The following is a 23,782-nucleotide window of genomic DNA, read 5'->3' on the forward strand; positions in this document are numbered from 1 at the left end:
AATTTAATAATTATTTAATTAAGTGACGATATTTTGTGAAATTCAGGGTCAGCTGTGCCATATTCTATATTCAATGAAGGATATGAAAAGATTCTGTTTGTAAATTAGGAGAGAGAGGGATAGATTCTGTAGGGTTTTCTTGGTTTAATAATGCAAGTGTTCATAACACCAATATATATAGTAAAGAATATAATACACTTTTCCCTTCTATGCTCTCCAAACTAATAATTTAATCCTGTAACGTGTCACAATGTATATTATAAAGATTCAGTTCGCATAAATTAAAATTTTGTCATTAATTTAATATATTATAAATTTTTGTAAATTATAATTTATAAATAGCATTTTTCTTATCCCATAAAAAATCAATTATTATGTATTTTTTTAAAAAAATTACAATGCAAGCTTATGCGTACGTCAAAAGGCAAAAGCCGTACACGTTAGTTTTTTTCCTATATAAAAAAAAGGTGAAAATGTAAATGTAAATAAAAAAAGAGAGGCAAGAGAGAGATAAAAGGCGAGGGATTAAAGCGAGTTAGTTATTAAGCTATTTAATAATAAAATCGAAAGTGTTTTATAAAGGAGATAGTGTGTTGGACATTGCATTGTAAGCATTATTATTTATTAATTGACGTAAGAAAATGACAAATATCGCAAAAAGAAAATAAAAGGCAAAAGAAGCTTGTTTCCTTTCTTTTCTTTTTTTTCTCCTTTTTTTTTCCCTTTTCACTAACTCATTTATTTACTTCACAATCTCTATTTTACCAATTAAATGCTCAATCACTTTAAATATATTTTAATTGGAATAAAATTAAATACGTTCAAATATTATTATTATAGACAAAATACTGATTAGACTATTTCGAAAGCGAAAATTTAAAAATATATATATATATAATTTCTAGCAGATTAAAATTATACATTTTTTATTTATAGTAAAGTCGTTAATGTCCAGAAAAACAAACATAGTATACTATTAATATTAGTGATGAATGAATATTTATCGGATGAGATTTGATTTAATTAGTATGATATAGCGGGATAAACTAAGTAGATAAAATTTACAAATATATACTAATATTTTGACTTTTAAAAATTTTAATTAAAAATAAAATAAATTTATAATATAATGCTAATTGAAGAAAAAAATTGTTTAACGAATAAGCTGCCTTTATATATAAATAAATATATATAAAAGAATTATGCATATTTACTTTGAAAAAAGTGGTGAATTTGTGTACATTTATGGCACCTGAACAAAGGGCTCTTTTTCTTTTTCCTTTTTAATTATTTAGTAATTGAATTTGCAGTTGAAAAGAAATAAAGACGGAAGGAGATAAGGGAAAAAAAGAAGGGAAAAAGAAAAAGAAAAAGAAAAAAAAAAGATAGGATGGTGGTGGACGAGTCAGTTCAAATATAGATGGAGTAATGCTCCTCCATCCAATAAGTGCACAAAGAAGCTTTTTTAATTTTTTTATTTTTTTATTTTAGCATCTTCTTTTATATTTTGCTTCAAATAGGAAAAAATAAAAGAAATCAAAACTCCTTCAAATTGATTATATATATATATATCAAATAAATTTTAAATTTAAAACATGTTAAAAAAAAAACTTTTAATCGGTTATTTAATAAATTCTTCGACTTTAAATACACATAATAGAACTTAAATATAATTTTATATTTAATAAGTCGAGATATTAGATAAAAGTTAAATCCTATTATTTTTCTTTTGTCTAATAATGTTTGTAATTTTGATTTAAAAATAATAAATAAATTCATGTCGTAGTTAGAAATAAAATTTAAAAATTATTATATATATATATAAATCGACGAACCTTATATTATTTATTATTTTATGAATATACATTATTACAACAAATTATAATTTTTTCAGAAAAGAATATATTCGACATTTGTTTCAGTGTATGAAAATCAATTACTTTTTAGCGTTGATCAAAGATTCGAAACTTCATTTCCCTCTTATTTTCAATCTGAATTGTTAGTGTTTTTCTTGCTCATCAAATGTTTAATTAAAACTATCCTTAATCATGCAAAGTGTAATTTACTTTATTTAATAGCTTATTATTAATATAATATATTTCTTAACTCCCCCTTATTATATAATGCTTAGAATCTTAAATCAAGAGTTAGTTTGAAAGTTTGGAGAAATTTTGTTCTTGGGTTTGTCTTGATTAAAAATAAAAAAACAGAAGCATTATTGGGCTATTAGGGCATTGAGGATTTTGTGTTTGAAGCTTCAAAGCTTCGAATCTATGGCGGGAATGGATGGTTCGTGTGATCTCGCGGAACTCAGCAGAAGAGTTGACGATGCTGATTCGAATATGGGAAGGACGATCCAAATTTCATGGCCGAATCGGTCAGGGCCCGGGCAGCTTTAGAAGTTTATTCCAAAAAGTTACTTGCAGTTTCGGCCATAGAAATCAACCTCGGGACTGCAGATTCATGGCGGGCAGACAGAAATGGCAACGTCGGCGGAAAATGCACGTTAGATCGACGGAAAGAGAGGCGTAGGGTAAGAAATAACGTAGAATTATTGGGGGTTTTTGTGTTTTGGAGAATCCGTTTAGTTGTGATGGCGAGGTAGCTTAACCTTAACCCTCCAATGGTGGAAAGTGAGGTCATAGCGACGTTAACAACTGATTGACGGTAGAATTTAGCGCTAAAAAACAAAGGGAAAAAAGTGGAAGAGAAGAGGGAGCCGAGTGGGCGGGATGAAGAAAAAGTTAAAAATAAACTTGTATATATATGTGAATGGTTCTCTATCCTTTTTTTTCCATTGTTGAGTTGCTTTCTCATTTCTTTGTGTTTCTTTCCAACTCATAGGGAAGTGGATGAGCGAGGAACTTCATTTCTTATTTTATTATCTTTTGAAGGCGGCATCGTTTCCACACCGGGTTTGATCTGCCCACTATTTCAGACCTCTCTGTGGTCATTTTCTACTGTTATTTAACTTAGATTCAGGTATCTCGAATTGTTTCATCATGAAACAAAACCTCTGTTCTTCCTTTTCTTCTTCTTCTTCTTCTCTGGCTTTGGCTACCGCTTCAAGACTGGTTTGAATATTTCTTTTCAGAATTGAATTTATCCCTTTCTTCCCCCTGCTTTGCTGCCCATCTTCTTGTGTTTATATGTTATTGATTGGCAGTACATGTGGGAGTCTCTTGCTATAAGCTTCTTTCCATAATTGTAAGGGGATGGGACTTTGAAGCTGTGTTCATCCATGTTTGCTTCTTTTGATCTTTTCTCCTCATAGACCCAGTTGTTGTTTTTGTTTTTGAATGAAAGCAGGCTATTAGAAATGTAATAGTTTCTATAGAATGATCCATATTTTGTATTAGTTCCTTAGATAAAACTTCTCTAAATCCAATTGTTTTCTCCCCTGTTTTTTTTTGTTGGAGTTCTTCAATTCTATCAATTATTCTGTATGGCATACCTTTTTTTCGAAATTGAAGGATGGCTGAATTGTCTTTTTCAGTTCTTAATTGTTTCCCTTTTCCATCTTTTCAGTCCATTTTACTCTTATGATTAGTCAACAGAGTATGAGCTCTTCATCCACTCAACTCTATGCTTCAAATATGGGTATCTATGAGCCATTTTACCAGATCAACTCATGGGGAAACGCCTACAGTCGTCCACTTTTATCGCCTATTATAAAAGTGGACGACTGTGTAGACAATAAAGTGAGAACACTATCTTTGTTCTTGTTAGAAAACCTGAGTTCCTAGGTTATCATCTTGTTGGATTCTAGTAATTTTTGTTTTCTGACTTTGTAGCCCGAGTTAATTCCTTTTGAATCGATGGATCATCCTGAGAGCAGTCAAGAAATGAACAAACCAATTGATGATAAGGTGAATAGACTGCGAACCAGCTCTCTCTCGTGCACTCTTCATTTTCTTCCTTTGTTTTCTTCACCTTCTGTTTACATCATCCAATAAACATATGCAGGTTCAAAGACGTTTAGCACAAAATCGAGAAGCAGCTCGTAAAAGCCGTATGAGGAAAAAGGTGCTGAAAGACGATCATTTGCACAAGTTTTTGTTGATATCTGATATATGATTGGAGGACTTATTGAACTTTGTCTTGTAGGTTTATGTGCAGCAGTTGGAAACTAGCCGTTTGAAGCTGGCTCAATTGGAGCAAGAGCTAGAAAGAACCAAGCTGAAGGTAAGAAGGAGGTCATCTTTTCTTTTACAGTTTCTATCCTGTACCCAATTAAGCATATCTCTGTGTTGCAGGGTGTACATACAAGCTGTGTGGTAGATACCAGCCACTTGGGATTCGGCGGATTGGTAAACCCAGGTTTGTGATTTCATGTCTTACCTCCACACAATTTCACCTTAATTGGTGCTTCCTTATTTTCCTTATAGTTTGACTAAGTGACCTCATATGTGAGATTCCTCATCCGTGGGAGAGGGGAACTAAGCATTCCTTACAAGGGTGTGAAAACCTCTCCCTAACAAACACGTTTTGAAAACCTTAAGGGAAAGCCCGAAAAGAAAAGTCCAAAGAACACAATATCTGCTAGCGGTGAGCTTGGGCTGTTACAAATGGTTTAAGAGCCAAACACCGGGCGGTGTGCCAGTGAGAGCGCTGAATCTCAAAGGGGGGTGGACACCGAACGGTGTACCAGCGAAGATGCTAAGCCCCGAAGGGAGGTAGATTGTGAGATCCCACATCGGTTTGAAAGGGGAACTAAGCATTCCTTATAAGGGTGTGAAAACCTCTCCCTAGCAGACATGTTTTAAAAACCTTGAGAAGAAGCCCGAAAGGGAAACCAAAAGAGGACAATACTTACTAGCGGTAGGCTTGGACGGTTACATCAGACCTTTAATGTACCTTCTTTCTTCATCAATCCAACAGCAGGTTTTGTTTCTCTTTAAACACAAACAGAAGTGTAACTGAGTTGTAATGTTCATCTAGATAAAGAAGAAAAAAACTCGAGCGCTGGTTCCAATCTGAGATCTCTGCTATTTAACTTTCAGGGATTGCTGCATTTGAGATGGAGTATAATCACTGGGTTGAGGAGCAACAGAGGCAGGTCACTGAACTGAGAAAAGCGTTGCAAGTTCATGTAACCGATATGGAACTCCAAATTTTGGTGGAGAGCAGCTTAAACCATTACCACAACTTGTTTTGCATGAAGGCAAATGTTGCAAAGGCTGATGTATTCTATTTAATGTCTGGAGTATGGAGATCATCAGCAGAGCGTTTTTTCCTCTGGATTGGGGGATTTCGCCCATCCGAGCTGCTCAACGTAACAACTTTTTATTCGACTTCGTAATGAAAATTGAACTTTACTATGCCAATATGTGCACGTTCTCCCTTTCCTTTTGCATTATATAGCCAAATAACAGATCAGGATCCTGGTTTAGATGGTGAAAAACCTCCCATATATGCTGACAGGTTCTGAAGCCATACTTCGGGCCGTTAAACGAACAACAAAGAGCCGATATCCACAAGTTGCATCAGTCGTCTCGGCAAGCTGAAGACGCGCTCACACAGGGAATGGAAAAATTACACCAGAATCTATCCCTCAGCATTGCCAATGATCCTCTTGGAAGCTATATTTCTCAGATGGGTGATGGGATGGAGAGGCTAGAAGCATTGGAGAACTTTGTAAGCCAGGTAATGTACTGCATTTTCTCACATCAAATGGACTTGATTTGCCTTTCTGAGTATGATAAGTGTATGACAATAGTTTTTGCTTCGGTCCTGAACCGTGAACCGTCGTCACTCGGTCAGCCGAGCGTGTGTTACTCTTTTCTTGAACAAGCAGACCATCTCAGGCAACAAACTTTGAAGAGAGTGTCTCACATCCTAACCACCAAACAAGCAGCACAAGGCTTGCTCGCTTTAGGCGAGTACTTCCATCGTCTCCGTGTTCTCAGTTCCCTCTGGACCACCCGACCTCGCAAACCCGCCGAGCCATGAAAGGTTCAGACATGTTCCAGCCACCATATTAAGGCATAGACTACAAAGGGAGATATAAATCCTGGTATAAGGTTCACTGCTAGGCACATTTTAGTATCCAAGTTCTCTGGTTTGCAAAAAATGTAAATATCAATCCTTCCTATAATGCTCTCTGTGTACGCAAACTTAGTTCATTAATTTAATATAGTAAAATTTTGTTTCTATATACTCCCAGTTAAAATTAAAGCAATTTTATTTTCATCCCAAATATAAATAATGCAATTAAATGATATTAGGTTAAACAAAAGGGCTTTTCACTTTAAAATATTTATTTTTCAAAGGCTAACAAACCCACTCAATTAAAAAAAAAAAAAAAAAAACTATTATTATCATTTTATTAAGTTTGATAAAATAAAAATAAAAACTAAAACATTTTGGAAAAGAGAAAATAAAAGAAATGAATTAAAACAAAATTGTTTTGGAGGCAGTTCTGACTTCGTAAGTGATTTCGAAGACCTCACAAATCAAAATCTGCTGCTTAGAAATGAATTGAACGTACAACTTCGGCAGTACTAAGAGCAGCTGATAAACGAAGAAGAAGAAATAAATCGAAACCAGGAGAACGATCGAGATCGTGATCCTCATCAAATTGAACACTCTGAAGATGCAGAGATCGTATCAAGCGGTGGTTATTGTCCTCGTTTCAATCTTAGCACTGCCATCCTCTTCCTTTTCGAGCTCGGAGTTGCCGCTCACGGCGGATGGAACGGTGTTGGAGCTCGACGAATCCAATTTCGATCTCGCCATTTCTTCATTTGATTACATATTGGTCGACTTTTACGCCCCTTGGTGCGGCCACTGCAAGCGTCTTTCTCCAGAGGTACCTTCGTCCCCTCATATTTTCTCTTCCATTGTTCTAGACTATCCGTCGGATTCGCACTTTTAGTTACATTGTTTTCTGTTATCATTTGATCTCCCTTTGGATACGTAGATGGGTGAAACAAAGGAATTTTTATTAAAACCTTAATATGGATGTGTAGAGCCGCCTAAACAGAATCGATTAGGACTTCAAGTACTTATTTGTGTATTGAATCAGTTCGTCAATAATATGGAGGTTGTGACATATATGTTTTCCGATTGAACTGCCTTCGTAGCGATGAAGATTTTGAATATATGGATGTGCTAAGTCGGCTTCCATCTGGTCGAATTGAGTGGCCTAATTTCATCTTCAGGATAATCTCAATTGTAAAGAGATTTCTGATCTGGATTGTTTGTTTCTTCAGTCTTGTGGTGTGAGTTCCACTTTCAAATTCGTTGTGAAATTTTCATAATATTCAAATAAAATTTGGAGGAGTTTCCTGTAAAGTTGGCTCTCACTTCATATCGAGGGAGATGATTCTTCGAAAGAGTAGAAGTTTCTTTAATAAATTTGTTCGTGCATCAATGATTCACAGTTTGTAGATTTTGACGCTTGGCTTTGGGTTACTATTACCAATAAGTTTCAAAATCTCTCTATGTTCTTCGATTGTCAACAGTTTGATAGTTTACTTGTAAAGTTCTTCCTGGATGGAGGTGTTCTTGGTTCTTGGTTCTTGGTTCTTGTTTCTTGCTCCGTTTAGCACGGTACATTATTTGGACTGCAGCTGTTATTCTGCAGCCATTCTATTGCATGTGATTTTCCATATTCTTTCTAATGTGCTGAATGCTGTTTCAGTCTCTTGCAACTTGTCGTCGGGCCAAAATACAGATATCACACCCTGCAGTGCAGTCTATTATGCACAAAATATGTATTATTTCCTTTGGTTAATTATCTTTTTTAATTGTGTAGTTGGACGCTGCTGCACCTCAGCTTGCCAAATTGAAGGAGCCTATAGTTCTTGCAAAACTGAATGCTGACAAGTTTACTCGTCTTGCTAAAAAATATGACGTTGAGTATGTTATTTCCTTTTATTCACATCTCCAATGTAGTAAACAATGTGAGTTTATTTTCAATAGGCTTGGAGTTTGGTTGTGTCTCTTAGATTAGATGCATAGTTTTAGTGGAATCTCACCATTTCCATTCTTAATGGGGAGTTTGCTACTGAATACCAGTTCTTGAATTATATTCGAAAGGCAAGCTATGATTCTCTTCTAACTACACGAACGTTTTTCCAAAATTGTAGTGCCTATCCTACAATCAAGATCTTCATGCATGGCGTTCCAGTAGACTATTATGGACCAAGGAAAGCAGAGTTACTTGTCCGTTATTTGAAGAAATTTGTTGCCCCAGATGTCTCAATTCTCGAGTCAGACTCATCGATTAATGAATTTGTTGAAGCTTCTGGGCCTTACTTCCCTATTTATTTGGGTTTCGGTTTAGATGAATCTATTATTTCTAAATTTGCTATCAAGTACAAGAAGAAAGCTTGGTTTTCAGTGGCCAAGGGATTCTCGGAGGATATCATGGTATCTTATGATTTTGATAAAGTTCCTGCCTTGGTTTCTATCCATCCAAATTACAACAATGAACGGAGCATTTTTTATGGTCCCTTTGAAGGTTGGTTTGTCTATCAACTACCACTGTCAAGTTACCTTGCATGTGTTTCACATCCACGTGTCGTCAGAATGGATTGACGGAGTAAAAACCTTGTTATGCAGGATGCTATACCTAGTATAAACTGTTTAAGGGGCTAAGTTCCCAACTGCTTGAATTCTTATCTGTTACTTGTTTACACCAAGATGTCTGGTTGAGTTTTTATCCATTGCCAGGAATATCCCAATATCATTTCTTCTGTATATAATTGTGTATATGCCCTTTAGGTGCTTGAATGTTGATTCGTCTCTCCATCATCGATATGTTATGTATGCTAGATAAAATTGTTTAAGCCTTCCTATTTTACTTGTGCAGATAAATTCTTGGAGGAGTTCATAAAACAAAGCTTGTTCCCTCTTGTTCTGCCCATAAACTACGACACACTTAAGCTACTAAAGGACGATGAGAGGAAAATAGCACTCACAATAGTGAAGGATGAGGATGATGACCAGACAAAGAATTTGATCAATTTATTAAAGGCTGCTGCATCTGCTAATCGTGACTTGGTGTTTGCTTATGTCGGGGCTAAACAGTGGGGAGAATTTGCTGATTCATTTGGGGACAAGAAGACCACATTACCAAAAATGATCATTTGGGATGGGAAGGAGGAATACTTAATGGTAAGTCCCTCATGAAGGCAAATGATACTGTATAGCATGGTCATTCAATCATCTACATTTAGATTTTTCTCTGTTACGATGTCACATTACTAGGACTTTGTCTGAGTGGATATGTTCACAATTTTTGTACTGCCGTAGGGTAATAAAACTTGTGACAAACCAAAGTTTCTTGAATATTTGTCTTAAAATTCACCCTGAATAGTAAACCTTCGAGCATGTTATTGTTTTTAGTTAGGAATAGCGACAAACATGCATGCATGCCCAACTATGAGTATAACTGGACATGTATATATGATAACATTCAATCACTCATGCATGTACTGAGTCTGAGGAACAAGTTTTCTTTAATGGGTAGAAAGATTTTGAGATTAGTTGAGGTGTGCATAAACTGGCCCGAACACTCACAAATATAAAATAAAAGATGCATGAATGTATGTACATATCATACTGAGGTAGTTTTTCTGTTTTTGTGTTTGACAGGTTATTGGTTCAGAAAGCATCATTGGGAACGACCATGCATCGGAAATCTCTCAATTTGTTGAAGGATATAGGGAAGGGAGAACTGAAGAAAGAAGAGTTGCAGGTCCTTCGTTTATTGGCTTCATAAATTCAATGATAGGCACCTGGAGTGTATACATCATTGTATTTATAGTTGCAATAGTAATGCTTTTCCAATACCTCACAAAAGATGATAACGAATATCATAGAGTCGATACTCCTGCTCGGGATCAGGTTGACCAAATTAGTGGCAGCTCTACCTCACAGGTTGAAAGGACTGAGTACAGGGCTGGTGACAAGGAAGATTGAATGTGAAATTTGGTGAATTAATTATTAGCATGACCTTTGAACGGCTTAGGGAAGCAGATATTGACAAGAATCAGACATAAAAGTATCTTGGGAGCCATGAAATAACTGATGAAATGTGTTTTTTGGTGATCTGTTCCCAAGCGCTTTACCCCTTGCGAAAGTGAACTTATATTTGATGTATGCTTTTTATGCTTTACTTTGTAACAGTTAGGTTTCTTGGATCAATCGAATTGACTTATGCAGATAGATGTTGTTCATGTTGGCTCTTTTAGTTGGAAACATCTCATCACAGTTGATATTTTTGTAAAAAGTTAGCTACCTAAACCCATCCTTCCACATTCTAAAGGAGACCACAGTCCATTTTCCCCTGATGTAGAGAAAAGCCCTCCCCCTTCAGCCACTACAATTCAAAGAAAATAACAAGCCAATGAAAAAAAAGATACAAATAAGCAAAGATTGATGCATGTGGAAAAAACAGAAGCTCCTTTTCAAATAATTGTGTTAAACCGATCCTTTCAGGCCTCCAAGGAAGGAAGAGGGAGAGAGAAGCGGTAATATATTGCATCCTGATCAGTTGTTAAGCTAAGTCCCCCGTGTATCTAATCCCATGATCCGTAAAAGAATTTCAAACCCACCCCAGAAGTATACACTCTGCTTCACTTTACAACTCCAAAAGAAATGGAGCCATCCTATGAAAAAATATACAATGATGCGGGCCATATAGGAACCAAGGAATTGATTTACAGACAAGATGATATGCCATAATTCAACCATACCCGAAGAACCTCTACATAAAAAGGAAGGCAATATCTTTGAACAAAGGATTCTCAACGCGCCCGTATCAGCATTCAGGAAGAGACTGAGCTGAAGCAAATGGAGAAAAACTTGCAGCTGACCTGCTTATATGCAAGGGATTATGTTGATGACTGGAAGAGCCTATTATGCTTGGTGAGGTGTTGCTTGGACTCGGAATAAGCGGAATCATGTATCTTGAGTGTAAAGGTGATATGGACGGGTAACACGAGGAATATGGTGAAAGCAAATGCGAAGTATAAGATCTCTGGGAGGATGCATTTCTGAGTTCGACTGATCTCTGGGATGGAGATGGGCAGAAGGAGGATCTAACAGAATGCTGAAGGTAAGGGGTGGTAGAGAGAGAGTGGTTCCGAGATGCCGAAAGTGATCTTGATGACAGGGATACTTGTATGGCAGAGCTTGGTGGTAATGATCTCGCAGAAGATAATATTGAGGAGGAAGCGAAAGAGCTGGAAATGCTTGAAAGCAATGGAGTGGATTCTGAAGGTGGTGGATCACCGGTGCTAGTTCTTGCATCTCGCTTGCAGACCGGGCAGAAAGTTCTCCAAGCAGTAAGCCAAGAGTCCACACAGGAGGCATGAAATTCTGAAATCATTTACAATTAAACTATTTTCAGTACCAATCACAGGTGGTTAGCTAGATCATTATATATGAAACAAATGCAGGTATGCATGTAAGCAAAGTATAGCATGACAAAAGAAAAGAGAAGGAAAAAAGATGCATAACGACTACTTGTGCAATCTTGATCCTGTAAGCACAGGGTCGAAGGAAACTACTAGAATTTTTAGCTAGTTAGTGGCTGAATGGGGTGAACTGGGGTTGGATATTTGATGAAAAGAAATGAGACTTTGTTGACAAAATAACCTTAGAGATTCCCGTTGAATATATCATAGTTGCCACAGAATCAGGTGGTAAGAAGTATTTGTGGAAAAAGAAACATGGTTAACTGCTCACGTTGAGATGAAAACATCAATCAGTAGATGGTCAGCGATCATGAAGCTTCGACCTCCTTTTGAAGCCTCTGCATGTGTGTGTGTGTTTATATATTGGTGGAGCACGACTCTCTAATCTTTAAACCTAAACCGGGTATGAAGTCCATTTCCGCCCAAAGGATCACATTTAGTTTGCCCTATCTAACTCTATTAGTTTCTTCATAGATAACAAGGGATTTTCATATTAAGCTCGCTACATGCGACCTCTATGTACGTGCTACTTAGAGACCACAGGCCTTAGATAATGGGACTGCCCTTGTAGGCTGAAGCCTCTCTTTATATAATTAAACTGAAAATGAGCACATAACCTACTTTTCAGGAGATAACGGTCCATTAAGGGATAAAAGAATAATAAAAGGCTTTGAGGGTATGGATTGAAACCCTGGCTACTAGTCTCAGGCTCTCAGCCCTAATGATGTTTTCCTAGATTTTTGTAGTGTCACAAAATAAGGAGGCTCCTGTGTCAAGGAAACGTGGAGGGCAGCAATGGGGGATGGAACATTGCCTTGGGAGTTCATCTCAATGATAGATAAGATGAAAAATATTGACATCTAAATCATCCCACTAAACAAAGAACCTCTCAGACATGATTTTGAAAGGCATGAGACCAGAGATGCAAAAGGCAACATTTCTCAGGCCTTAAGTAGGAACAAGAACTCGGTGGATATGTGGTTAAGGCCTTAGTTATACTCCTTTTGTAAAGATTAAGAGCTCATTTATTATAAACTTGAATTCGCAAAAGTTGGGCCTCTGAGCTATAGATGAAAAAGAAAGTAAAAGAAACAAGGACCAAACACACCATAACAAGGAGTATAACTAGTATTCCTATAAATGCAATATATATACATAACAATAAAATATAAATTTTAGAAGAAAAGGAGTGAACTTACTGTGATGACATTGTAGAATTCTGAGTTTTTCACCAGGAGTATAGTCCTCGAGGCATATGGCACATGTTACTGACGTACAATTATCCTCTAAAGCAGTAGTAAATATGAGGCTTGGCATTGCTTTAACTACTCGTCTGCTTATGCCCCGAAACTCTCGAGCATGAGAAGATCGAGAATGTCCTCGTCTTATTCGATGCCTATGAGCGAAGAAACAAGTAGCAAGCATTGCAGAGATTGCAAGAAGAGAAATAAAGGAGATGGCCATGATGGACCATGCAGAGTTTTCAAAGCTTGGAGCTATCCATATCTCAACGTTAGTGGAGCCTGCGTACTTCTTCAATGTCTCACCGGATGATTTAGTAACAAATACAGCATGTATTCTAATACCAGCTGAGCTCCCTGCCACTGTAAACCTCTTCAAAGTTATGACCAGAAAATCTTCAAGCTTACAAAAAACTCAGTGTCTTTGTCGAACCGTGCATGAAGCAGCTCACTTTTCAAAACATTTCTTCTTATGCATGCAATACAATGTTAACCAAATAACTGCATACCCATTAGCAGAGTAGAAAACCAAGAGAAACCTTATAATTGAAAACCAAGTATGTGCACAAAGTTTAGATTGATAAATCAAGTTTGGAAAGACACTTGATCATGTTGTTTGGATTTTTTTTTCATATTCGCGAGTGTCAGGACTAGCTTTTGCACAACTCAACTATCTTCATCAGTCACTTGGCCCTACTACTACATTTGGTCATCAAGGTAACTCGTGGGATATTAAATCTTAGATAGGTGGTCATCATGCTTAAACTCAGTCCCTCTAGACCTTTTTGATCCGACCCTTCTTGACTACTAAGCCAACCCATAGTGGTTTTGTTGTTTGGAGTCTTCTAGACAAGATCCTTTAGGAAAAGGGCTATTTTCCAGAAAATATTTGTCACTACTAAATTAATTCAATATCTACGCTACAAGTAAATCGAATTACTGAAGCATGCAAAGCAACAGAAACATAGTTAAAAGAAGTCATTCACTTCCACAAATGGAGAACGGGCATGAAGTTAATAGTGTAGAAAGTCATTACTCGCAATGAGGCCACCACCATCCTTATTGTCATATACAATTGCAGCTTTAAATCCAGCCACTTGGGCTCTCCTCACTTTATCCTCGAAGCTACATCCTCCTCTAATTATAAGCGCAAATGGTGAACTATTGGTTACAGGCAGCTGAACATTATTTTCCAATGTGGCGCATGCATCAAGAGGATTTGCTAGATACAACACCCCAGGATCCCCAGAACTTGCTATTGTAGGAGCTGAAATCAGAAAAACCAGAACCCATAAGCAGCCTGTAGTACATATTTTTCATCTTCTCAAAACGTAATAGCTTTCCTAAATCACCTTTTACTATTTGACAGAATCTTAAATCATAAAATTAATCCTTGCCTATAGGCGGCACAAGTCACAGCGACTAGTGATTATGAGAGCACAGACATTCACGCACCAGTACACAATACAATTAACACATCAAAATTTTAAAGTTGAATGGAGCGGGCAAAGGTTGAAACAGAGAGGAAAAACAAAACTAACCAAAATCAGCTTCAATGGAGTCGATCGAAAGAGTAAGGTTGGTACCAATCAATACCACATTAGCTGCGGAGCCGCAACAACCAACCAAAAGAAGCAAAAACAAAAACGCAAGACCTGAATTCGCAGCACTCAAAGCCATGAATCCAAGAACACGAATCAGCGAGAGAGAAAAAGGAGAGGATAGAGATCGAAACGGAGAACAGATTTACGAGGGTTTAGATAAATCAATGGAAACATCAGCTTCCATCTCTCAGAAGGAAAATCTGCGTTCCTTTGATTCGCTGAGAGATACACCCTCGAGAATGAATGTGCCTGCTCCGACCACAAATCGGAAACAATGCGGAAAAAAAGTCTGATAATGATAAAGAGGATAATCCAATAAAGTAATAATAACAATAATAATAATTCTCGAATTAAAAAAAGAAAATATGGTAATTAATAATTAAAATAATTTTTATTTTTTTTAGCGTCGGCCAGATCTGAATATTGGAAATCTGAAAATTAAATATAAATATAAATATATATATATATATATATGAAGAGGGCCCCCCGTACTAATTTATTATTATTATTATTATATTATTTTTCTTAAAATGGCCGTACTTCCCTTGTTGCCAAGGCGATTGCTTAATAGAAATGGAAGATGAAGGTGCATTCGCTCTCACACATTTAGCTGTCTCGCACGTGCTTCCCTTCAATCAGTCCCCATCGCAATTAAATTTGTTCATTTAATATGTTTTTTGGTTAGTTAAAATAAATTATATAATAATTACTAACCAAAAAAATACCGGACAACGTCATAACTACCTCAACCAATAAATTTTTTATTTTTTTTCTTTTCTTTTCTTTTTTTTTAAATAAAAAACTGTTTTAAATTTCATTTTGTAATATTATTATTATGTTGAGTAGGAGACTTGGTCGTCTAATTTCAAATTACAAGTTTTATGTATGGTTTACTTGAAAATATTTATTAGAGTGTTTAATAAATTATTAAGATTTAAATTTGCGAATCTAATTTTTTATATAATTTTTAAAGTTACCATAAATTATGTGAAATTTGAATTATTCTATTACAAAAAGAAATGGAAAAAAAAAAAAAAAAAAAAACTATAATTGCTGTCGATCAGCACAGAGATTTTGTCGCCCACTATATGCCACGCACTATCTGGATTATAGGATAGTTCATTGATATATAACATAAATCAAATTAGAAAAGCATTAAAAAAAGAAAAAGAAAGCTTGTTTATTCTTTTATTTTTACTTATAAAATTAATAATTGTATCAATTAATTATTATTATTATTATTATTATTTGGTTAGAATTCAGCTTCTAATTTGTTAATGCATAATTAACATAAACAATTTTCTTTATTCCTTTTTTTCACTTATTTCTCGAAGTAAAAGAAAAAGAATTACATGACTACTTTTATTGGTTACTTAGGTAAAATTTTAAGAAAAGAATATTGGCATTTTGATAATGTTGAGTATGATTTTAAGTGAAATCAATTAAGAATAATTATGAAGTGAGGAATCTAAATTAATTCATTATATATATATATAATAAAAGAAAAAGGGAATGGAGAGTTGGGATACAAAAAATGGTGGGTGATGGTGTTCATCATGACTCCTTTGGCTTTCACTTCGTGTCCTCTGCTTTTTTGAAATTCCATTATTTAGATATTTATTGTAAATGAAAATAATTGGTCCAACACACCCTAAAGTACGATACACACAACAAAACAAAACATAAATCCAACCCAAAAACAATATTTATCCACATTACTTTGACAAAATATGTTCGTTAGGGAGAAATTTTCGCACCTTTATAAAAAGTATTTTGTTCTCATAATTTACTATCTACTAGCAGTGGACTTGAGCTGTTACCAATAATATTAGAGTCAGACATCAAGTGGTGTGCTAACGAGGACGTTGGACTCCTAAGAAGAGTGGATTGTAAGATTTCACATCAGTTAGGAGGGGAATGAAACATTTTTTTTATAAGAATATAGAAACTTCTCCTAATAGATGCATTTTTAAACTGTGTGACTAATGACGATAGGTAACCGATCAAAGTCGACAATATTTGCTATTAGTAGGATTGAACTATTACAATCTTAAAATAATAGGGCTAAAAAAATATTTATAAATAAATGAGACATGTATAATTTAACCTCTAGAATGTTGTAGAAGTTAGGAAGTAAATATAATAAATAATAGAGAAATTTGTTGGGTACTAATTTATAAGTAGATGTGGAGTGGTAGCTGAACAACCCTAAAGTCACCTCTTCTCATGGGAAGACCAACTTATTAAAGCCATCTAATCACACACACTGTGTAAGACAGAGAGAGAGAGAGAGAAGAAATTTGGAAATTGATGATATCGTAAATTACAAAAACATAGTGGGAAGGCGTCACATGTAAACGAACAATTAATTATAAGAGAAATAAATAATACACATAACAAACAACACACTGATTTCAACTCCTAATTTCACGTAATTCACAAACAATTCCAGCGTTCTAACCCAATTTAACAATTAAACAAACCCCATTTCATTATCCATTTCCGATTTAACCCATCACTTCAACAAACACACACATTAATTAAACTAAACAAACGTGTAATTCAACCATCCAATAACGCCCCTCTGCGGCGGAGGCTATGGCCGCATTTTACCCACCGTTGCGGTGGTTTAGCAGATCGAACGAACTCCTCCCCCTTCTCGGACGATACACGATGGATTCCGAAACGCCGCAGGTTCGTTTGCAAGAAGAGTACGGATTCAGGAATCCCAATCGGTCGCTCAGGCTTCTTGAAACCGCTTTGCCATTGCTGCCGCTGTTCCAGAGCTCGGCAGTCGGGTCTTGCTCAGCAGCGGTGGCGGCGGAAGGTTCTTTGGAGCACTCGACGAAGGCGTCGAAGAAAGGATCTCGCTGCGAATTTTGGCGGTTTGATTTCCTCCAGTCGTGAAATCCGAAGCGCTTGGAGGACGGCAGAGTGGTGGAAATGGGAGGCAAGGGGAGGAGGGAGGTCAGAGGAGAGGCGGAATCTAGTCGAAGCCTCGCTGGAGACTGTTTCTTGGGGATCCCGGGTAAATACTCCCAGGAAAAGGGAATGCTGCCGGAGAATGATCGGATCGGAGTGGCGGCGGAGAGCGGAGAGTCATCGGGAAAATAGTAAGAACCGCGAGAGGAGGAGGAGGAGGAGGAGGAGGAGGAAGAAGAAGAAGAAGAAGAAGAGAAAGAACGAGTCCGGCGAGAAGATTGAAACATCGCCGCTAATTCTCTCCGATTCTTCACATTCTCTGTATGAGAATTGGGGAAATTTGAGAATTTGAGCACACAAACACAAACCCACTTCAAGTTTCTTCAGAAATTTGTTTGTAATATATATATATATACCTGAATTATTATTATTATTAATTGGGTTTTTTTTTTCCTTCTAAAATAAGCTTCATTTTAATTTGTTTGTCAACGCTGATTTATGTTTTAAGTTAATCTTAATTGAGTTTATTTGGTATCAATATATCTTTGTTATAGATTCAAATTCACTCCATTTTATTAATTACAAAAGGATAATAATAATAATTAATGATTAGAATAATTAGTGAGGCATCAAATAATCCCATTCAACAGCATTAAATTCGTTACTTCAAACAAAATAATACATCCAATAAAAGATTTGGATCTCATAATTAGTTATTTTTTCTTTATTGACATTTCTAACCATCGATTAAACTATAAGAAACTACGAGTAATTATCACGAGAGACAAATTTAACTACTCACCCAAAACCCACGTGTCAATTTCCCATTGGTATGCGGTCCAGACAATGCTTTTCAATTACTGATTATTTATTATCGTTAAAATAATAATAATAATAAACATCAAGTAAGGAGGTCAAAAGATTTCATTGAGATTGAGAATTGTCCCAAAAAAAAAAAAGAAAAAAAAAAAAAGTGGAAGAGACAGAGCAGATCCGTATCCATCATGTGGTTAAGCCATGGTTTTCTCTCCCTACCTTCCGCTAACACTGCACTAGTCTCGAGGCTCGGCTCGGCTCCGAGAATTCGCCCCGGAGATGGACTCTGCGGCGGAGAGATATCCTCTCTTGCGGTGGCTCACGGAAAGGTAGGTATTAATGAAGAAGAGGAGACTTCCAATATGGCCACATAACACACAATATTAGGTCATTGTCTCAGCTCTCAATCAACCCAACTCACCAGTTTTATGAATGGATCCAACTTAAATAGTTTTGCTATAATATCTATACAAATGGTTCCTATATAACATAATGTTTCAGCTCAATAACTCTATTTCGGATCAAATCACTCAAAAAAATGAAATCTTATATTAATGTGTTTGTTGCATCTATGCATGATTAGATTTTTGGATAGTTTAGTGATAAAAATGTTATCACGTAACATAGTGATGCATCTGTCTTGAAAATGACCGAGCTTTTTCAGTACTCTTCTCATCCACACCTTTTGACAATAATAAGAGGTAGCTACCACAAACCCTGCTTTAGTAGTGAACAAAGTAACTACATGTTAGTTTTTTGGAGGGCCAAGACATAGCTTCTTCACATAGTAGAAACACATAATTAAAAGTGGTTTTTTTGTCATCTACATTATCCCCACGGCATAATCATTATCATTATATGTTGTTAGCTCTCTGTTACTTTATGCCCCTTTTGCAGCTTACAAATGCAACTCAGTACAGCCATCGAAAACAATTTTGTTCTTATGACTTTGACTTTTCTTTTAATTTTTTAAAAATGTCTTGTACCAATAGAGACAATGACTCTCACTTATGTATCCATGATAATTCTCTACGATCCCAACGACCCTATAAATTACCCTATAAATTACCCTATAAATTGTGTAAATTTATTGAACTTTTAACCATGAAATTCACTAAATGTGTTATGGATCATTCTTTGTTTTTATTTTTAAGGCTGATGGTCGTAAATTTTTTGGATTTTCAATTATTAAAACTTCCAAGGCATATGGGTTAGCGTTATTTGTCGATGAACGATTGCAGAGTTGGGTGAGAGACTTCGAAAGCATTTCAATTCAAACCAAACCACTTCCGTTATCTCCCTCCTTCCATCTCCCATCCGCCATGGATAAACACACCACTAACTAAATCAGCAATCTGGAAATCCCACTCTCAAATCTCAGATCTGTCGAGTTACTCCTCACACTTCATTTCCCCTATTTCTTGTGATCTTCTTTGTCCCTCCGAATTGTGCAAAATTGAATGAACTCCACTCTATCCTGTTCGAGTTAGAGGAGCGCTAGATTGCTGGGATTGGATGATTGAATATGTGAATGGCTCAGCACAGGCAGTCGGGGACGGATAGATATGGACCAAGGGCTCATGATGCGCTCCATTCAACTAACAATGGCGTTGCCGATCACGTTGCGGTGGGAATTCGTACTACGCCGTATAAGCAGGCTAGGGTTCGTAGGGCAGCTCGCTCCGATAAGGGCAGAGGGATCTCGGTTGGGGCAATTATATTTGCTCTCTCGCTTGTTCTTGTCCTCACCGTTTTAGCTTATTACTATTTATTGAGGGACACCAAAGGTCTGTTTTACTTTCTCCTCTCTGGTTTTTGAGTTTCTATGCGGCGAAAAAAACATTGTAAGAAGGTAGGAGAAGAGCTTGCAACTTGCAGTATGGAATTGGAAATGATATCAGTTAGTCCTCACGCACGTGGCAACACTTTCTATTCCCCAACCCCATCCCCCTCCCCCCGACGTCCATACCTAATGGCCACTTTGAAATGACTATTTTCTATCCCACCCAGTTTAGTATGTGTTTGTTGCAGAGGATTGCTTAGTGAACTTATGTGCAATCCAGATGTTAAATCTTTTGAATAATGGTCTGTTTGTTTAGCCACGTTTTTTTGCCGCTCCAATTGTTTTGTTTGTATAGTTGATTTCTGTTAATTTTCTAGTTACAGTAATCCTTATGAAATCTTGGTAGCCTTTAACTGATTGATAATAAATCGATGCAGAAATTAGCAATTCCAACGCTGAGGATGATGACTTCAAGAACGACCCTGATTTCCTTGCAAATGTTACTCGAACAGAGACAACCAAAGTCAGGTTTGGTAAAGGTTTAGTTGCACATGGCCGTGACTCAAGGTATTGGGATGGGGATGATCGAAGAAGGGACCAAGATTACAATGAGGATGCAGTAGAACATGTGCCTACTACCAACAAGGATACTGGCAAGGGTGATGTTCCAGCAAAAGTGAGTGAGGGCCACAGAGAATCACTCCTTGAACATTCTCATGGACTATACAATGAAGCTGGGCGAAAGGAGCTGAGGAAGTATGAAGCTGAGTATGAGGCTTCGATAAAGACTTCAGGTCAATTGGGAAAACATGGAAATGAAGATGACCAGGTAGCTGATGAAGATGATTTGGAAAATTGGAATGACATTATTGACACAGATGATGAGTATGATAATGGAAGTGATAATCAAAATCCTTCTATGGATGAAGACGGTGATACAGAACACGAGAAAGAGGACCAATCTGATGCAGCACATTCGACAAAGGAAGACTCTGGGAAATCATTTGATGTTGTTGAGACTGGAAAATCCCTCAATGATGACCATAGGAAATCCCTCAATATGCTTAATGGAGAAACCAAGAATTGGCAGGATGGGGAAAAAAATGTTGAGGCTTCCAACCATTCATTGGACGAGGATTATACGTCAAATTCCAAAAATTCTGATGCGGTTAACAAAAATTCCAAACATGTTAGTGTCACTAATGGTCAGCATACAAAGAGGTCAAAATTGTATCTGAGAAAGAAACCAAAGCATCGAAAATTTTCAGGTACTGCTCTCTGATAAATTGGAGGGTTTAATGTATCGTTTGTAAAACAGGTTCTTTCTAGATTTGGAGTCCATTTAACTCAGCCATATGCATCATGGGCAAGTAATGTTGATATGCATTAAACTTAGCTTTAGTATTATACGTAGCTTTAGTATTATAGGATCTAACTAAAATGTTCTGTATAATGATATTTTGAAACCCCAACTGGCAGGTTCGTCATGTGAGATGAAGTTCTTAAACTCTACGGCACAAATTCTTGAACCTTTAGAAAGTAAAAAATTTGTTAGATTTACTTTGCAATACATCGAGACAGAGGAAAAGCCTAGCAATGAAGAAAAATGGATGCCTAGATTTGCAGGGCATCAAACTTTGCAAGAACGTCAGGCAGCATTCTATGCACAGGATCAAAACATAAGTTGTGGCTTTGTGAAAGGTCCTAAGAGTTTTGCAAGTACGGGATTTGATCTGGCAGAAGATGATTCCAATTATATCAGTAGATGCCACATTGCCGTAATCTCCTGTATATTCGGGAATTCAGATCGCCTGAGATCACCAACTGGGAAATCGGTATAATATATATATTTTTTTAGTTAGGAATTTCAAGTAGCAGTTTGCATATAATGAGTTAATTTGAAAAACGACAGATGATAGGTCCTGATTGTACAATCTACTTTTTCTCCAATAACTGCTTATCCATGATCAAACTATTGTCCAATGCATATGATGGTCTCATATTATATGTCATTGGTCGTATATCACAGAATTGGAAAGCCATGCTTTTAAGGAAACTGGGTAACTACTTTTTAAAGATAGATCTTGAGATGAGTATTCATTCTTTATGAAATTCCAGCTTTATCATGATTCTCTCAGTGTTCTCTTCAATTGCATCTCCCGTGTTCTCCTTCCCCTGTTGATTTCGTTTCTTTCCTTGTGAGCATCTTTTCCCGAATTTTCTTGTGCATGTGTGTTAGTCAAGGATCTATGATTATGTGCTCCTAATAATCTAATATTACTCAGACCATATGTTTCTTTTGAAATGGTAGACTCTATAGTAAAGTCCAGTTTGCCTCTGTTTCAGGTTACTCGTTTTTCAAGAAAAAATGTCTGCTTTGTTATGTTTATGGATGAAGTTACCATGGAGACTCTTTCATCAGAAGGTCAAACAGTGGATAGAATGGGTTTTATTGGCCTATGGAAGATTGTTGTGGTAAAGAATTTACCGTACACTGATATGAGAAGAGTTGGGAAAATACCAAAATTATTGGCACATCGAATTTTTCCTTCGGCAAGGTGAAAATGCAACGATGTTTGGACTTGGTGCTATTATCCTTACCATAAACTCTGCTGAATTCTACTCTAAATAAATGGTTAGTTTGTGTGGTCAAGATTCAATACTTCTATCTAATATTTTGCATACTTTTCTCAGGTATTCGATCTGGTTGGATAGTAAGTTGCGTCTTCAATATGACCCTCTCCTCATCTTGGAATACTTCTTATGGCGAAAAGGAAATGAATTTGCCATTTCAAATCACTACAACAGACATTGTGTATGGGAAGAGGTGGCTCAGAATAAGAGATTAAACAAGTACAACCATAGTATCATAGATGAACAATTTGCATTTTACCAGGCTGATGGATTGAAGAGGTTTAATGCATCAGACACAAACAAGCTTCTTCCCAGCAGTATGTTATTAACAACCTCCTCTCTCGTTATTTTTAATTTTTTTTTGGGAGTAGATTGCACGTAATTAGTGATCCCTGTTGCTCCATTCTCATTTCATTGACGTGAGTTTTTTTTCTCTGCCGACAAATGCAGATGTGCCTGAAGGATCTTTCATCATTAGGGCCCACACTCCAATGTCTAATCTGTTCTCTTGTCTATGGTTCAATGAAGTCGACAAATTTACTCCCCGAGATCAACTTAGTTTTGCATATACATACCAGAAATTAGTAAGGATGAATCCTGGGAAACCTTTTTATCTTAATATGTTCAAGGTGAGCAATCAATTTTCAGTACAAATTTATTAGCAAAGTGTCCACATGTGGCTTGTCCAAAAATTGCTCAATATGGAACCTTGTTGATTTAACAATTTCTTCAACCTGTTTTTGTAGGACTGCGAGAGACGAAAAATAGCGAAATTGTTTCGTCACAGGTCGGATGAGAAGCGAACTGTTCAGAAAACTGCAACTGAGTAAATGTGTTATATATATTTTTGAGGTTGCTGGTTTTGACATAATTCGCTTGGCCATACACTTCCTTGAGTGCTTAGTGAATATATGCATATATCGCCCTCTGGTCCGACAGTCATGGACTACTCTCTGCCTGCCAGTCAATATACTCCATCAAATTTTGTAATTGAGATTTGTGGATTTTTCAGCTATCTTATCCCAACAAATTGTTGAACAGAGTTGGACGATGCAGTTACTACTAAGCATCTCCATGGAGGATGGCAGGGAGGTGGTCTAGTGTTTCAGTAATGCCAATTTTACTTTCTATTCATTGCTTCTTTTGGTGGTGAGGGAAAGCTGTTCTAAATTCATTTGTACCATTTCTGTGACAATATAAATGTGTAATTCTATATACTTTCAAGCCGATTGATACAGAGTTCAGTCAGTTCATTTGTTCATTCGAAACTGTTTGCTTCTTTTGCAAGTTTGAGTTGAGCTAATGATATACGAAGCTTTTGGGAGAGTAAAAATATTCTTCTATTTCCAAAAA

The 23,782-nt window shown here is 36.4% G+C and overlaps 5 protein-coding genes across 7 annotated transcripts; 3 read left to right on the forward strand and 2 right to left on the reverse strand.

The window, feature by feature from the left end:
* The first annotated feature begins 2,173 nt into the window (after window positions 1-2,173).
* LOC111779987 (transcription factor TGA7-like) lies at window positions 2,174-6,157 on the forward strand. Of its 3 annotated transcripts, XM_023660221.1 has the most exons (10): window positions 2,174-2,533; window positions 2,845-2,982; window positions 3,529-3,701; window positions 3,795-3,869; window positions 3,967-4,026; window positions 4,108-4,185; window positions 4,257-4,320; window positions 5,004-5,275; window positions 5,425-5,646; window positions 5,764-6,157. In XM_023660221.1, exons 3-10 carry the CDS (start codon window positions 3,543-3,545, stop codon window positions 5,950-5,952), a joined length of 1,119 nt encoding a protein of 372 aa, XP_023515989.1. In that variant the 5' UTR covers window positions 2,174-2,533; window positions 2,845-2,982; window positions 3,529-3,542; the 3' UTR covers window positions 5,953-6,157. The 3 variants fall into 3 exon arrangements, with proteins under 3 accessions (XP_023515989.1, XP_023515981.1, XP_023515996.1); XM_023660213.1 differs by lacking the exon at window positions 2,174-2,533 and having other exon boundaries at window positions 2,793-2,982; XM_023660228.1 differs by lacking the exons at window positions 2,174-2,533; window positions 2,845-2,982 and adding an exon at window positions 3,007-3,074.
* Window positions 6,158-6,686: 529 nt separating this feature from the next.
* On the forward strand, window positions 6,687-10,187 carry LOC111795488 (protein disulfide-isomerase 5-2-like; the record flags this gene model as incomplete). The annotated part of the gene is given in 5 exon segments (XM_023677944.1): window positions 6,687-6,811; window positions 7,760-7,863; window positions 8,094-8,467; window positions 8,819-9,123; window positions 9,604-10,187. Coding segments are annotated over 5 exon segments (1,235 nt in total), but the record flags the coding sequence as incomplete, so codon positions are not given.
* Window positions 10,188-10,396: 209 nt separating this feature from the next.
* LOC111795495 (receptor homology region, transmembrane domain- and RING domain-containing protein 2-like) lies at window positions 10,397-14,576 on the reverse strand. The gene is made up of 4 exons (XM_023677956.1): window positions 14,212-14,576; window positions 13,707-13,937; window positions 12,629-13,033; window positions 10,397-11,331 (listed from the first exon to the last, which is right to left on the reverse strand). Exons 1-4 carry the CDS (start codon window positions 14,348-14,350, stop codon window positions 10,772-10,774), a joined length of 1,335 nt encoding a protein of 444 aa, XP_023533724.1. The 5' UTR covers window positions 14,351-14,576; the 3' UTR covers window positions 10,397-10,771.
* Window positions 14,577-16,608: 2,032 nt separating this feature from the next.
* On the reverse strand, window positions 16,609-17,592 carry LOC111791129. Its single transcript, XM_023672352.1, has one exon. It carries the CDS (start codon window positions 17,481-17,483, stop codon window positions 16,884-16,886), a length of 600 nt encoding a protein of 199 aa, XP_023528120.1. The 5' UTR covers window positions 17,484-17,592; the 3' UTR covers window positions 16,609-16,883.
* Window positions 17,593-19,172: 1,580 nt separating this feature from the next.
* On the forward strand, window positions 19,173-23,697 carry LOC111798426. Its single transcript, XM_023681560.1, has 7 exons — window positions 19,173-19,799; window positions 20,233-21,063; window positions 21,275-21,630; window positions 22,142-22,353; window positions 22,490-22,746; window positions 22,880-23,058; window positions 23,176-23,697. Exons 1-7 carry the CDS (start codon window positions 19,544-19,546, stop codon window positions 23,257-23,259), a joined length of 2,175 nt encoding a protein of 724 aa, XP_023537328.1. The 5' UTR covers window positions 19,173-19,543; the 3' UTR covers window positions 23,260-23,697.
* The last annotated feature ends 85 nt before the right edge of the window (window positions 23,698-23,782 follow it).

The sequence above is a fragment of the Cucurbita pepo genome, chromosome LG01 (assembly GCF_002806865.2).
Source record: "Cucurbita pepo subsp. pepo cultivar mu-cu-16 chromosome LG01, ASM280686v2, whole genome shotgun sequence".
Taxonomy (NCBI): domain Eukaryota; kingdom Viridiplantae; phylum Streptophyta; class Magnoliopsida; order Cucurbitales; family Cucurbitaceae; genus Cucurbita; species Cucurbita pepo.